The 17,400-nt window shown below is 41.6% G+C and overlaps 1 protein-coding gene across 1 annotated transcript in view; it reads right to left on the bottom strand.

Annotated features, from left to right (window-relative positions):
• Window positions 1-16,772, bottom strand: part of siah2l (seven in absentia homolog 2 (Drosophila)-like) — a 34,065-nt gene extending 17,293 nt beyond the window's left edge. Inside the window, exon 1 of the mRNA XM_041801657.1 lies at window positions 16,085-16,772. Within this exon, the coding sequence (XP_041657591.1) occupies window positions 16,085-16,513 (429 nt within the window). The 5' untranslated portion in view covers window positions 16,514-16,772. The remainder of the gene's footprint in view (window positions 1-16,084) is intronic.
• Between the last annotated feature and the right edge of the window lie 628 nt (window positions 16,773-17,400).

Here is a 17,400-nt window from a genome sequence, read left to right on the forward strand (position 1 = left end):
ATTTCTCAAGATTTAAATACCCTTATCAACACAAGTGGACAAAAATGCTTTCTTTATGCAAATGTGTGTTCAACAACCCAAAACAACAACAGATAAAGTCCAGAAAATTCTCTAGTCTGAGCTCAAAGATACTGAACGCTCCGAAAATATGCTGAGAGCATAACATGGTAAACTCAAGCCACAACAGATGGAGATACTGACCTTTATGTAACATTACTGAATAATACCACAATGTAGAGTCAAACGTTAGACTTCTAGAAGTTAACTCCTCTGTTCTCAGCAGCTGAACACAGAACAACAGATCTCATCATCACACATGGACATAAAGAAGTCAAGTCTCTGCTGAGAGCTCAGCAGTAAGGCACAGACACATCTAATGGTGTTTCACTGTTCTGATGTGAGTAAGGTGGACACATCTGCCCTGCTCAAGACAAAAAGCAGGTAATTACTTAAAAAAGGTCTATTATTTATCATATTTTTACTTTCAAACTAAAAAATGTAGTCCAAATGTAAAATAAATGCTGACAGTAAGAAATGACTGAGAACTTTTAAGGTGTACTAAGAGGACTGAACCATCTCTTCATTCTTCAGATCATAGAAGAGCTACAGATTTAATCTAAAACCATTTTTTCTTCCTAAATAAAGGAGAGCCACAGTCTAATAATGCTTTCAGCTTCTATTCTGATACTCTACAGAGCTCATTCACTAACCTCTGCTCTCCTGTCACACACCAGCCTCTGCTGCTCTGTCTCCTCCTCCTCCTCATGATGCAGCTGTACATTCACCAGCATCAGACAATCTCCTACAGGGACTGCAGAGTCTTTGACAGTTTTGCAGCATCTTGATTGACTGTTATTTAAATTTGGCGTTTATTTACAGTTCCAGTCGATCGTTTTAGTAAGTTTCGTTTTTTTCAGAATACTTTCACTTTCAAGCAGGAGCTGCGTGGGGATGAGAGCGGACCTTTAGGAGACGTGATCGGACCAGTCAACAGTCAATAGCGCAGCTGTGGTGCCAGTTCATGGCAGATATAACAGCCTAAATAAAAGAATAAATCATACTGGCCCAAAAGAGCGTCAGCACACCAGGAAATGCTCAGTATGCCAGATAGCGAGTCCATCCCTGCAGAGTTGTCTGAGTGTCTCCATTGTAAACAAATCCAGCATGGCGAGGGGGGCGGCTCTCTGCATTAGCGGTGTGCATGGCTAGCGAGTGGTGTGGGCTATATAAGACTCTACGAACTTCCTGTAACTCCGTTCATGTCAACAGCAGGAGAAAATAACTTCAGTCTTATCTGACATGATCTGAAAGCTGAACCTGTCATTCAAAAGTCTCTGTCCTTTATCCATTTCTGCTTGCTTGTACCGCATCACAATGGCGCCGCTTCCTGGTCTGGCAAACTACGGGATGGGTCAAGGGTCATACAGAACACGCATGCGTTAATCATGCGACAAAAAATTTAGCGGCGTTAAAAGTAATTTGAGTTAACGCGATATAAACGCGTTAACCCTAGTTTTTCATGACTTCTCCAAGAGCTAATTGGAGCCAGGAGTCAGCCAACCTGGAGTCCAATCAATGTGATGAGATTGGATGTGTTGGTTAAAGCTGCCCTGCCCTATAAAAAACACATACCAGTTTTGAGTTAGCTGTTCTCAAGAAGCATAGCCTGATGTGAACCATGCCTGGCACTAAAGAGCTCTCAGGAGACCTACGATCAAGAATTGTTGACTTGCATGAAGCTGGAAAGGGTTACAAAAGTATCTCTAAAGCCTTGATGTTCACGTGTCCACGGTAAGACAGACTGTCTACAAATGGAGAAAGTTCAGCACTGTTGCTACTCTCCCTAGGCGTGGTCGTCCTGTAAAGATGACTGTAAGAGCACAGCGCAGAATGCTCAATGAGGTGAAGAAGAATCCTAGAGTGTCAGCTAAAGACTTACAGAAGTCTCTGGCACATGCTAACATTTGTGTTGACAAATCTACAATAAGTAAAACATTAAACAAGAATGGAGTTCATGGGAGGACACCACGGAGGAAGCCACTGCTGTCCATAAAACCACTGCTGCACGTCTGAAGTTTACAAAAGAGTACCTGGATGTTCCACAGCACTACTGGCAAAATATTCTGTCCACAGATGAAACCAAAATGGAGTTGTTTGGAAGGAACACACAACGCTATGTGTGGAGAAAAAAAGGCACATCACACCAACATCAAAACCTCATCCCATTTGTGAAATATGGTGGAGGGGCCATCATGGTTTGGGGCTGCTTTGCTGCCTCAGGGCCTGGACGGATTGCTGTCATTGATGGAAAAATGAATTCCCAAGTTTATGAAGACATTTTGCAGGAAAACTTAAGACCATCTGTCCACCAACTGAAGCTCAACAGAGGATGGGTGATGCAACAGGACAACGACCCAAAGCATAGAAGTAAATCAACAACAGAATGGCTTCAACAGAAGAAAATACGCCTTCTGGAGTGGCCCAGTCAGAGTCCTGACCTCAACTCGATTGAGATGCTGTGGCATGACCTCAAGAGAGTGATGCACACCAGACATCCAGACAACAGTTTTGTAAAGAGGAATGGTCCAAAATTCCTCCTGACCGTTGTGCAGGTCTGATCTGAAACTACAGGAAACATTTGGTTGAGGTTATTGCTGCCAGAGGAGGGTCAACCAGTCATTAGCCTAGGGGTTCATATACTTTTTCCACCCTGCACTGTGAATGTTTTCATGTTTTGTTAAATAAAAACATGAAAACATATAATTTTTTGTGCAGCATTAGTTTAAGCAGACTGTGTGTGTCTATTGTTGTGAATTAGATGAAGATCGGAGCACATTTGATGACCAATTTATGCAGAAATCCAAGAAATCTTAAAGGGTTCACATAATTTTTCTAGCGACTGTATATATCCGCTTCAACTACCGTACTGAAAACGTACCGAACCGTGACTTCAAAACTGGGGGACGTACCGAGCCGAAATTTTCCTGTACCGTTACACCCCTATCCCTTAGGCTAGAATATTATCTTTGTAAGAAAAAGTACACATGCAAAATGTTTTAAAATCCCATTTGCTGCAAGTTGTTGAAAATAAATCAAAAGACAAATTCACCTCATGCACAAAGACTGAAGAGCATTTCTAACCTCAGACCTGAGCAGCTACAGGACCGGCTGATGTTCTGGACCTGGACTCACCTGACTGCCGGGCTGCGGTTTGGTGCGGCCGACAGGTCGACCAGCTCTGCCTTTGACCTCTGACCCCTGCTGCTGCTGCTGCTGTTGTTGTTGTCCCGTGTTAGCTGTTAGCCCTGCCGCGCTACTTGCACCGACTCCGTGGTGGCGATGCCAGCCCAGCAGGCAGCGCCACTGAGCCAGCTCCCTGAGGAGAGGCAGGCAGGAGGCCGGGCACAGCATCGAACACTCACCCACACTGCCGACATACACACAAACACAAACAGGCCGGATTACTGACCAGGTTTCAGTCCACGACGAGCAGAGACCAGTCTCCCACAGAAATACAGGTTTAAAAATAGATATTTTTACCTGAGGAGAAAACGAACATCTTTAATGATCTCTGATTCTGACTGCAGACACCAGACTGTACCATCACTTCCAGCTAACATGAGCCACCATCCTGCACAGAAATCTCCTCAATGCTACTGACTCCTACAAGCTGGATTTTGTTTGAGATATCAGAATAAATCTGTAGAATTTTTACTTTTTTATTGATGTGACGTGTTAAAAAAAAGATTGAAACTGCGTTTATTAGAGCTGTCAGCATTTACACATTATGTGGGACTCCAGAGCTCACGGTTTATTCCTCCTAAAGAAAGCCATACACTCAAAAATAATTGTACTACAAGATGATTATAATGATTTTCAGCCTGACTCCCTCCTGCTGACCAAAGTCCCGATTATTTGATGGTTCTAAAGCAGTGGTTCTCAACTGGTCAGGCATCAGGATCCACCTCCTCCTTAAGAGAAATCACAACCCAAATTAAAAAAAAAAAATCTTAATTTATTTCATGAATGTTTGTTAATCAGTTTGTTTGTTAATTAGCTACCATTACACCATGAAGCCAAAAGAACATTCAAAAAAAATTTCCCAAGATAGCATGGAAGTTTGGTAATTTCCAGAAGAATTTCTTTGTTATCTTGAGTAAACCAGCTTTATTCTCTTGATTTCTAGAGAAAGATATTTATTCAGAATCACTGGTAAACCGAACAAAAAATAAATGAATGAAATTACTGCATGTCCACTTCAGGCTTCTGTAGTGGAGTTTTTATTAGATTTTTTCTTCCCTGGCACATTTTCACGACCCACTAGAAAGAGCTTTGCGACCCACTTTTGGGTCCCGACCCACCAGTTGAGAACCACTGTTCTAAAGGTTATCTAGACGGATCATCCAGTGGTGTTTACAGACTAATCTTTCCCTGAACGACAATCAGAGTCTGAAAGAATGAAGTTGCTGTCCCAGTATCGTGTTTCAAGGCAGAAAAAAGGTGTCAGACCTCAGGGAAAAAAGGGCTCAGGGGAAAATGGCATGGGGTCTCAGGGAAATAAGGCATCAGGTTTCAGGCGTACAAATGTTAGGTCTCAGGGTAAAATGGCTTGAGGTCTCAGGGAAAATGGCATGACGTCTGAGAGGAAAAAAGCATCAGGTCTCAGGAAATAATGGCATGAGGTCTCAGGGAAAAAAAGCATGATGTCTGAGAGGAAAAAGCAACAGATCTCAGGGAAAAAAAGACATCAGGTTTCTGGCCAAAAAGGTGTTATGTCTCTTTTGAAAATGGCATGAGGTCTTAGGGAAAAAGGTGTCAGATCTCAGGTTAAAATGGCATGGGGTCTCAGGGCAAAAAAGCAACAGGTTTCAGGCTAAAAAGGCATTGGGGTCTCAGGGAAAAACATGTCAGGTCTCAGGAAAAAAGGCTCAAATAAAAAGGTGTGAGGTCTCAGGAAAAAAAGGTGTGAGGTCTCAGGAAAAAAAAAAGGTGTGAGGTCTCAGGGAAAAAGGTGTCAGATCTCAGGTTAAAATGGCATGGGGTCTCAGGGCAAAAAAGCAACAGGTTTCAGGCTAAAAAGGCATTGGGGTCTCAGGGAAAAACATGTCAGGTCTCAGGAAAAAAGGCTCAAATAAAAAGGTGTGAGGTCTCAGGAAAAAAAGGTGTGAGGTCTCAGGGAAAATGGTGTCAGATCTCAGGGAAAATGGTGTCAGGTCTAAGGGGAAAAGATGCCAGGTCGACAGGAAAAAAGGCACCAGGTCTTAGATAAAAGGTTGCCAGGTCTCAGGGGAAAAGGCACCAGGTCTAGGGAGGAAAGGTTTCAAGACTTCTGATGAAAATGAGGCATTTCTACCTGACGACCTTTTTTGAGACCTCATGCCCATTTTCCTGAAGCCCAGGATCTTGTTTGAACTTTAAAAAGACAGAGCATTCGGTCTACAAGTTATTTTAAGCTCTATGACAGCCATCATCTTTCTATCTCAGTGATACAAACGTCTTTTGTTCTTGTAGTTTAAAGCTGAGACTTTAAATTGAAGTTGTTTGTCCCTCCCTGCGTTCCGTACAGCCTCAGACAGAGACGAGGAGTGAAACAGACAGCAGCCGTCCGGTCAGCAGCTGTTCAGACAGACCGCAGAGCCACGTGGAGATCAAATATCAGAGATTAAAACTCCACAGCAGATCGACCAGAGGCTCCATGAGGGAGTGGGTTTAATTTCAGACCAAAAAGACCTGAAAGCACTCGAGTTTAGTCCAGATTCAGTCACATCTAATGACCTCAACTAGACTCAGGCACCACATTTCAAAAGTGACTCAGAATAAATGTGCATAGAGATAAAAATAGCAGCTGTATCCAACCACATTGTTGTACTGAGCTGCTTCTATGAGCAGAATTACAGCAACTTTGAGAAACTGGGAAAACATGAAACCTCCTCTATAGACGCTCAGGAATGATTCCCAGCATCTCTGCGGTTTCAAAGCTTGTTTATAGTTTTAAATGTATTGATAAACCCAGGTAAGATGCTGTTTTAATGCTGTTAAGATAGTCAGCATCCTTAAAAACACATGGCACACACACTAATCATTATCATAGTTAAACTGAATTAAACTGTTCATAAATCAGGTTACTATTCAGTCTAGACAGTGTTGAGAAACTGCAGTAAAATAAACAGGGACAGCAGTTTCCTGATATTCTATGCATCATTAGTTTAATCGGAATTGAAGACTAAAGGACAGTCGTCGATGTGATATTTTCACACACTAACAAGCATGAAAAATGGACTCTGCAAAATCCTCCAAATCCAGCTTTTTTTGTCTTTACAAAGGCAAGACTGGAGGAAGAACAGCATTTAGGAATCAATGTTTGTTTAGTCATAAACATAATTTCAATAGAAACGTGGATATACTCGTCTGAAAATAAACCTTGTGGGGTAAAAGACTGAGTAATTATGCAGTTTGTCTTTAAGTTGGTTCTCCTGATGGGGCCAGGTTTCTTTATTCCATTTTAGTCATCACTTAATCCACATTTAAAAAGCCAAACTGGTAACAAACCAAGAGCCGTTCAGGAGCTAAAAGACCGAGTCTGTTTACTGGGCTTAGCAAAATGATCCAGATCTCTAAAAAGGGATGGATTTCCCATCACAACGAGCAAGGTTGGACTGACAAGGGGTCAGGTCTCTGAGGAAAAGGTGCCTGGAGAAAAGGTGTCAAAGCGCAGGGAAAAAGGTGCCAGGTCTCAGGGAAAAAGACTTCAGGCCTCAGGGGGAAAAAAGCACAAGGTCTCAGGGAAACAAAGCACAAGATCTCAGGGAAAAGACAAAAGGTCTCAGGGAAAAAGGTGCCAGAACTCAGGAGAACAATGGGTCAGGTTTCAGGTAAAAAAGGCATCAGGCCTCAGGGAAAAAGGCGTGAGGCCTTACAGAAAAAGGCGTCAGGTCTCAGGGAAAAAGGTGTTGAGTTCTCAGAGAAAAAGGTGAGGTCTCAGGAAAAAAAAGATGTGAGTTCTCAGGGAAATAAAATACCAGGTCTACAGGAAAAAAGGCACCAGGTCTCAGGAGGAAAGGTGTCAAGACGTCAGATGAAAATGAGGCCTTTCTTCCTAATGCCCTTTTTTTTTGGGACCTCATGCCCAATTTTCCTGAAGCCCTTTTTCCAGGCAACCTTTTCCCTGGGACCCAATGCCTTTTTGGGATATCATAAATCATAGAGTTGAATAATTTGAGAAAAATAATGGTGTTTTTTCTAATTTTGTGATTTAATAAGTTCGTCATTTTAATTAATTAATCTAATTTCAACAAATACAAGAAATACATTATTTTATATTATAGCCAACGATAACAGATAGATTAAACTAGGGTTGATTCATTTTTTTAAAAACATCTTATTGTGATTGTTTTGACTTTTTATGCCATTCAGAAAAACATATAAAAACTTACTTAATCTGATTTCAGCTTCATTGAATCGTGACTTAGCTGTATTTTTAGGAGATTTCTGGCTTTCTAAGTAATTTCTGCTTGCCCAAAATTAGACAAGTGACAGTATGTACCTGGACATTTTTCACTCTTTACAGAACTATTGATCGGTAAAATCAGCTGATTAATCAATAAAGGCAGATAACTACTAACACAAACTAACAACCAGGCACATGGACTCACTTGACTTTAAAAATGAGCCAATAGATGTAATCTAATCACTGAAATCAATTCTGATCTAGTCCAATAAAGAACTAAACAGATCAGCTGTACCCGATAGAAACCAATACATAATCAATCACTCACAGACGTACCCGCTCCTGTTGGTGAATGGACGCAGCAGTAATGCAGCTCAACCTCTCTCTCTCTCTGCAGCAGCAGAAGAAGAAAAAACAAAAACAAACTGTTTTCTTCTTCTATGGTGGAAAAATGTCGCCCCCCCCAAAAAAAGGAAATACAGTGACACAGATGTGACGGCTAGAACAAATACTGATACACTCTCACACTGACTCTCTCTCTCTCTCTTTGAAGCTATGTGGCGTTTGTCCGTCTAACCGGCGGCGATAACAGCCACACTCTCTCTCTCTGTCAGTGAAGGTCTCTCGCCCCTCTCTGACTGAGCAGCAGAAAAACATTCACCCTCCGACCGCACAGCGCCGTCACGAGACGCTGCTGCAGCACTCACAGTGGGGGCGGGGAGAGAGAGAGAATAAAGGAGAGTATCGCTCGACCCAGTGAGATCCTCCTCCTCCTCCTCCTCCTCCTCCTCCCCCTCTCAGCATCTGTCCACTCTCCCCAACACAAACACCCACTGGTACACTGGTTTTTTCCTCCTCTTCCTCTGGGTTTCTGTCACTCATTGTACCTGAGTGTGAGTGTGTGTGTGTGTGTGTGTGTGTGTGTGGGGGTGTGTGTGTGGGTGTGTAAATGTGTGTTAGTGTGACAGCTGTTCAGGGAAGGAGCTCTCTCTTCTTTTTTTCCCCATTGGCACACAAATAAAAAACATGTTTTCCCATTTTTAACACCAAAAATGTTTTTTTTTTTCTACAAACGTATTTAGAGAGTAACTAACCTTAGACCACATGTTCCAAACCTGTGTGTCTGTGTAGAAGACCTGGACTAAAAATATTAGCCCTTTATCATCAAGTACTCCTTGCCGATAAGCCTGTCGATACTGTGTCAGGATGCATGTCTGTAAATGCTGTGACAGCAGTTTTAAGACACACATCCTCCACGGTACAGTTCACAAAAAGTAGGGATGGGAATCACAGGGAACCTCACGATACGATACACGATACATGGTCCACGATAACGATATTATCACAATACAGCGATACTGCGATAATCGATATATTGCAAGAAAATTGTATAACGATACATCACAAAATATGTCTAACTAGAGAATACAAAATGGTTGTAAAATGGTCAAGTGCCGGATTTCTCAATTTATTCACTTCAATTTAGTGTGAATTTCACAGAATTTGACACAGACTGAGCTAAATACTGAATATGAAGTGCATAAAGTCTATACGTAAATACATACATATATATATACACACACACATATATATACACACACACATATATATACACACACACATATATATACACACACACATATATATATACACACATATATACATATATATAAATAAATTAATATAACGTAATACTTAATTTTAAGTAAATATGGAATTTAACAATGTAGAATTAAGCTATTTAAAAAATATGTAGTCCTGCATCATCTCGCATTTTACCTATCTTTGTTCAATCTGAAGATGAGGGTTTTACCCATTTGTTGCAAATAATTAAAATGCTGCCATGATTTTTTTTCTTTAAGAAATGGGGAATAAATTATTATAGAGTGAATGTACTCAAATCTTTCATATTTTGTGTTAAATTTAGTTTTTTATGTCATCACATAACGACCATGTGTTTGTGGAGTGAGACTATGGGAGACGAGCTGATCATCACATCCAGCCACGCCAGAGTACTTTACTCTGGCGTGGCATATCTTACAAATGGCGGTCTAACTCCCGTCTAAGTTTGTGCAGTCTTTAATGTTTTGGAAGCCAAAATAAGTCGACACATCCACTATGAATGCTGCAGGAGTCGCTCAGCTACAAGCAACCGGCTCACGCAGACCGGAAGTCTCGCGTGATCTCGTTGTCTCAAGAGAGAAGAGGCAAGAGTCAACTGCCAGTTGGCGATGCCTGCAGCCAACTAGCGGTCACGGGGGGATATTACACCACAAACTACCGCACCAAAAAAATGAATAATTAGCTAATTAAATATCGATACTGCATTTTAAAATATCGATACAGTATCACGCCAGGAAGTATCGCGATATTTCAGTGTATCGATTTTTTGTCCCACCCCTACAAAAAAGCCACCAGATGGCAGCACACATTAAACTAAAGGATACTGTCTCACCATAAACACAAAAACACTGGATTACTTCAGGTTTGTCAAACACCAGAGAATCAGGATTCAAACATGAGTGATGCAGACTGTAATAAGGTAAAACGCTGCAGTAACACTAATCTCCACTGACACACAACACCAGGCTAATTAGCAATTAGCGACAACAGCTAGGCTCACCGGGCTAATCTGTGCTTTACAGAATGAATGGACACACATTCCCACAGAAACACTCCAGAATCTGGTGGAAAACCATCCAAGAAGAGTGGAGGCTGTTAGAGCTGCAAAAAGGGGGACAACTCCATATTAAAGAACATGGATCTGAGAACAATGAATACTTATGTCTATAGAGTCTATTTCTATCCCAGATAACAGGATAAATCACCAAAGAAAACCACATGGTTGTGCTTTTCCAGAAAAACAGAGTATATAAATATAAAGGAGACATTTCTGACACACACTGTTGTTCCAGGCACCAAAGCATGACCCTATAAAAACAGCTCTGCGACCCATTTTTGGGTCCTAACCCACCTTTTGAGAACCACTGTTTCCACCGTCGTTACACATTTGAAACCATCTTTTCCTGATAAACAACAGGTCAATACTTCTAACAACAGCACTGGATTGAACGTGAAAGTCTTGCAGCACCAGCCAATCAGAGACACTGCAGGATTGTGGGTAATGTGGTTCTGATGGCTTAGATTGTGAACAATTCATATTTTTCTTTAAATTAAGTGGATCACATGAGAATTAGGGCCTCCTCTGTGCCCATATCTCCTGGTTCCTCCCTCAGGTATCTCGTTGTAAGTCTACCTTGAATGTTTCTGACATCGTGGCTAAAATAATCCGACCTTAAAAGCAGCAGATCCTCTCAGAACAACCTGTCACAGGAAACCAGTCTGTGTAAAAGATCTGCAGCATGTCCACAGCTTCAGGTGACTATTAATAAGTGAAGAGTGTGACACGTTCTTCTGAAGGGTTGTAGCTCTGACCTGTTAGTCAGTAAGAACCAAAGAGCTGGGCTGATTTACTCTAGGATAGAACACTAAATCACAAGTGCAATCATGTCAGTGAAGTCTGAGGGGACGCTTGGTGGTCAAATCTGGACAATTTTAAACTGATCTCTTTTTATTTCTCCAGCTGTAGTCCACGGTGGGACGGGCATGATGACCACTCTTAAGGCACGGCCTAGGACAGAAGAGACACCTGGAGGCATCTGGCTCTTTTGGTTCATGCTAGGGCTGAACGATTTGCAAAAATAATCTAATTGTGATATTTCCCACCAATATTATGATTCAGATGTGATTCTTATTAGGTTCCTCATTTTATGTATTTTTCAACAAATTCAAATAATAAATCATTCAATACTATAACCTACACTCAGCCAGAACCACTCTCATATCATCTTCATAAACTCCTAACCTTCCATTTCCTGAGAGGGGAGGAGTCAGGGGCGGAGCCAGACAGCTCAGTAACATTTAAAGCCACAGACACAGAAACAGCTGGTTCTGAGCAGGGCTGAAAGAGAGTTTTTAGACATGCAGAAATCAATACTGGAGCGTTTTTACAGCAACAGACTTCACAGGCATGTTTCAGGGACCCCTGAGAACAATTTAAACTTGTCTTAAAGGGTCAAATATGTGACCTTTGATCCATAGTAGCATGAATCTGAATATAAAGGTGCAACAAGCTTTAAGCTATAAAGGAGGTGGCTGGGGTGGGGGAGGTGAAGCTGGCGATCAGCTGATCGCAGCAGGGGGTCTGACTTTTATGGACTAACGCTAAGCTTCATCAATATTAGATAGAATGAACTAATAATTGTTGCTCATATTGCAAATTTGATGTCATTTTCTTTATTGAAGGGCATTATCATGTTCATGTCACTCACTTTAAGAAAATCACATAAAAAAAAAGACAATAAAGAGAATTTTTGAACCCTTGGAACAAATTTGACACTTCAATGTTTGCAAAAAAATGTGAAAAAAATCTCTGCCGTTGCAAAAAATCAGGTTTTATTTAACTTATTTAGAAACATTTCATATTAAAGAAATATGGCAACCTGTGGGATTTGTAAATTGCAGCAGGCCGTATTGTGATTTAATCTAATTTACGATTAATTGGCTCTTGCAAAGGTATTTTTCAGCAGTTTGGCTCTTTGGTTGAGTAACACTGGTCTAACAGAATGACCGTCAATCCCATTCCTACCAACAATGTAGTCCCAGTTACTTCATCATCTCCACACATGTGGGTGGATTATGCCGCGTGTATTCATGAACAAACATGGTAGACCTTTTACCAGTAAAGTTTTATCCTGCTGTTTGACATCACCATTAGAGGAAGACGATGATCCGGCGTGTGAGAGAGACAGTAAAAGCACCTTCTCTGACCGCAGGGGGAGTCTGTCCTGAGAACAGCTCACACGGTTCACTGATCATCTAAAAAAGCTCCATAAAAACAGAAGCATCCTTCATTAACCCAGCACAGAAAAGCACCACATGTCTCTGTAAGATAGTTCTGTTTAGATCTACTCCTCCTGAATATAAATCTGACCACACTGACAGAGGAAATCAATAACCCAGCACACATTCATGAACATCAAATATCTCCATCAATCAGTCCAAAAAAGCCTCAGGATTTAAAGCAGGAGAGTCCCACAGCAAAGACTCATAGGTAAATTAGATAAACCAGCCCAGAGGACAACAGGAAGAGTTTTACTGCATGTTAATGATGCACAGGAACATACAGGTACAGGTGAGCATGAATGCAGATGAGATCTTCATGGTTTGAAATGTAAATGAAGGAGGAGAGCAGCTCCAACAACATGAAGGACATTTAAATACAGAAGAGAAATAAATGATCTGCAGCCTGATGAGTCTGACTCACAATGAAACCCTAGAACTAAAAATACCATCATTTAAAAACTGACTTTAGTTTTTACTCCGGTTATTGTTGTCTAATATTAAAGGGGACATATGTGACCTTTTTAAGATGAGTTTATATCGGTCTCAGAGGTCCCTAAAACATGCCTGTGCTGTAAAAACACTCCAGTATTGATTTCTGCATGTCTAAACCCCTCTGTTTCAGCCCTGCTCAGATCCAGCTGTTTCTGTGTCTGTGGCTTTAAATGTTAATGAGCTGTCTGACTCCGCCCCTGACTCCTCCCCTGTCAGGAAATGGATGTGGCTTAATGAAAATAAAAGCGTGATTTTTGTTAAAACAGCCTAAAAAAGCATATTTTGCATAACATGTGATCTTTAAAGTTTAAGGATTGATGATAAATAAAAAAAAGACTTAAGCAGATGTCGGTCTGTCGGACCAGAATAAAACTCCACTAACTTATTTGTTTATATGGACAATATTTACAACCGCCCTCCTCTCCTGGTCCTCCTATCAGCTGACAGCTGAGAAGGATCAGGAGAGCCACACCCATAGATATATATAGAAGAGTAGATAGGACACGCCCCTTTGAGCTGCGTGCCTACGGCGAGGCTAAGCTAGTGGGGGCAAAAGTGTCGGGGCATTCCATGGTTGTAGGTGGCATGAAAACTAAAACAACAAGGATGCCTGCACATTATGCTGCATACGGTTGCACACTACGCCGTACGGTTGAAACAAGGAAACTGGAAATAACTTTTCATAGGTAAAAATTGTTTTTGGCTCTTTTTTCATTATTTAATCTTGTTGAGAGCTTCAGTAACTACTTGGTTACTAGCAAAACACTAACGCGAGCTAGCAGCTTGACAGCCATACGAGGCGATTAATAGTAGCTGTAGTATAGTAGTACATCAGCAGCAGTAGTAGTATAAATAGCCTTTAGAGCCGTAGAAGTATTAGTAATTAGTAATAGTATTACCAGTTGTAGTAGCAGTGCCAGTATCAGCAGTAGTAGTTAATGTACCACCACTACTAGTAGTAGTAGTTATGTAAGTTACACAGCAACAAACTTCACAGGCATGTTTTGGGGACCTCTGAGTAAATGTGACCTCTGAATAAACTTGTCTTAAAAGGGTAAAATATGTCCCCTTTAAGGTCTGTTTGAATGACAGAAATGTGTGAACTCATTCATTTTAGAGCTTTAAATTAAATATTTCAAGGACTTAAAAACTATGTCTGACCTTCATTAAAATATTGGAATCCACAAAAATTATTTTGAAAATACCAGCACATCAAATATATTTGTAAAATAAAACAAGGTATTTCTAAACAGGTCTCAGTGTTGTTTGATTTTCACTACAATTACATTCAAGCTTTTAGTGTCCTGTTTTGAGACAGTTCTGTGTAAAACAGACTGAGGATGACTGTGGGCGCTGATCTCAGAGCGATGGTCTGATGTAATAATCAGATGTTTGTCTGACTCCCATGATCTCTGTTAGTCCTTCTGATAAAAGTTTAATCTTATACTGACGACAGTCTTGATTTCATGCACAGAAAACTGACGTCAACCTTCACAAGACGACAAATTCCAACTCTGCTAAGAGACAAATAAATAAAACAACAGAGACAGAGCGTTTCTGCGACTGAAACTAAAAAATATCCCAGCATCCTCTATGTCAGCGGTTCTCAAACGGTGTCTCATGGTACACTAGTGTGCCTTGAGACAAGTCTAGGTGTGCCTTGGTAATCTGACTGGACCCCTGGAAAAAACAGAGCATGGACCCTCCCCAGCTGTGATTTATTGATGAGTGTGTGTTGGATCAGTAGCATTGGTGCTAGCATCCTGGCTAACAGTTACCTCATTTGGCAAGAAATTATTGAGTTGAAATCGGTGTTGAAATGATCATTATCCATTCTACTTTTAACCAAGATAACCAATTTTTCTACCCATTTTGCCACTAATTTTGTCGTCTTACACCATTTCTGCTTTTTTTTTTTCAATTTTGCAACTTTTTAAAAATACCTTTGACCCATTTTTTGCAACTTTTTGCCACATTTAACCCATTTTTGCTACCGTTTTGACGGTTTTGCCTACTTTAGCTATCATTTGGACATTTTTTTTGCCAATTTTTTCATCACCTTACACCACTTTTTATCAACTTAAACATGTTTTTGCCACTTTTCTGCCACTTGTAACATCTTTTTGACAACTTTCAACCCATTTTTGCCATCTTCATGCTAAATTTCACTCACTGTGCATTTGTTTGGCCAATTTTTGCCTAATTTTGCCCACTTTTAAACCATTTTAACCACCTTTTTACAACAATTAACCCCTTAGTCCATTTGTACACCATTTTTGCCACCTTTTTGACAATTTCAATATGTTTTAACCATTTTTTGGCCCCTTATGCCAATTTTTAACCATTTTTGACTTTGTGTTGCCACTTTTTACACAATTTTGCCATGTTTTACCATCACTTTAACCAGTTTTTGCCACCTTTCAGGCACCTTTTGCCACCCCCAGTCGTCTGGGCCCCAGAAACCTCTCCCCTTTATCCCCCCTCATGTTCCACCTTGACTGTTATATTATTTAAAAGTCTATTTTGTATTGATATGATATGGTGTGCCTTGAGATTTTGGTTTAACCTTAGGTGTGCCTTGGGCGAAAAGTTTGAAACCCACTGCTCTGCATGTCCAAGTGAGTGATGTTTTCATGTTTTAAAGGGATGTACGATATTACACATCAGAATGAGAGACTTTTGGCCCACTACTAAACATGAATACTTACTAGGGCTGTCAAGATTAATCGAGTTAATCACGATTAAGTAAGGTAAATCGACCAGTGCACTAATGCTTTATTATGCCACCCCCATCAGCGTCTCCCTGCAGCCACAGTGATGTAGAGTAGGTCCACCTCCTTAAATATGACCGTATTGATCATTGTCTATTATAACTTATTGGTATAAGCAGCAGGAAAATGTGATCAAACGATGACAACCTTAAAAAAGCATCACTGAGCTCCTCACACACAGAGGGACAGATTTATAATTCCCGCCAGTGTCCTGTACTGGTCATAAAAAGGCTTATTTTAAAAGTTCATTCATTATTATCAAGTCTATTCCAGTTAGCGCGGACAACTACAAAACAATCTGAAGAACAAAGCAGCAGACCACACCAGGACCTGGACCTGGTGTTTGTTTTGGTTCCTGGGGTACCCTGTGACGTAACACTCAAAGTTAGCTGTGGGATGAGGAAGTGTGGTGAAAGTGGACGGATAGCAGCAGTTAGCGGTGGCCCAGGTGAATGAGAGCCGGCTTTACCTTGCAGGGGAACGGCAGAGTGGAGGCCACCTTCTCCATGGCCAGGTTCCTGATGCTCGGGGTGAGAGGGCCTCGGCAGGTCGGGCAGCAGCTCAGCTTTTGTCGGCACTGGTTACAGACCAGGTGACCCGCCTGGCACTGCAGGATGGGCGGCAGGACGTAGTCGAAGCACACCGGGCACTCGAACAGCGCCGTGAGCTCCGGGGACTGACCGGGCAGGCCGGCCGAGCTCAGGGACACCGCGGAGGAGAGGGGAGCGGACCCCGACACGGACACGGAGCTCACACCGGCGGCTGCTGCCGCTGCTGCGGCCGCGGCTGCTGCTGCGGCGGCGGCGGCGGAACCCCCGTGCTTTCCTCCGCCTGCTTTCCCGCCACCGAGTCCTCCACCTCCTCCCCCGGCTGCTCCGGCTGAGGACGGGCGGCTCATGGCTTCAGCTGCGCTCCGTTTTCCACCGTCACATCTACTGTTTACTACCGGACGTCGCTCCAGGCCCCCGGAGACTCAACATGGCGGCTGCCAGTTTGTATCGCCTGCCGCGCGCTCTCATTGGACACTGCGTCTTTGATTGGCGGAACGACCAGCCAATCAGAGAAGGGAGTCCGGTCGCTATGTAACGCCTGGCAACAAAGAGAGCAGAGTATAAACAGAGCTCAGTTCTGCTAAAAGAGGACAGTTTTTTAAAGATGTTTTCTGTTTCTGTGACAGTGGAGACGCATTTATTTCTTATTTAACTAAACTAATCTGATGTGTTTGTCACCAGCGTCTCCTCTGAGTTTGTTTTAAAGCAGTGTTACTCAACACTGCTGAACCAAAGAGCCAAACTGTTGAAAATAATCTTCGCAAGAGCCACAATCTAAGAGATGAGACGTGGGTGAAAGTGGCAATAAAAATAAGTGAAAGCTGGTAAAACAGGTGAAAAAGCTGCAAAAAAGTACCCAAAATGGATGAACAGGGGTAAAATAGGCAGAATATGGCAAAAACCGGATGAGACGTGACAAAAAATGACTTACAGGTGGCAATAACTGAAAAAAAAGCTGCAAAAATGTGGGGGAAAATGAGTAAAAACGAACTAAAACTGGCAAAAAGCAGGAAAAAAGAGAGGGAAAATGAGTAAAAACAAACTAAAACTGGCAAAAAGCAGCAAGAAGGAGGGAGAAAATGATTGAAAAGTAACTAAAACTGGCAAAAAGCTGCAAAATGTGAGGGAAAATGAGTAAAAACAAACTAAAACTGGCAAAAAGCAGCAAACAGGCAGGAGAAAATGATTGAAAAGTGACTAAAACTGGCAAAAAGCTGCAAAATGTGAGGAGAAA

The sequence above is a fragment of the Cheilinus undulatus genome, linkage group 12 (genome assembly GCF_018320785.1).
Source record: "Cheilinus undulatus linkage group 12, ASM1832078v1, whole genome shotgun sequence".
Lineage (NCBI taxonomy): Eukaryota > Metazoa > Chordata > Actinopteri > Labriformes > Labridae > Cheilinus > Cheilinus undulatus.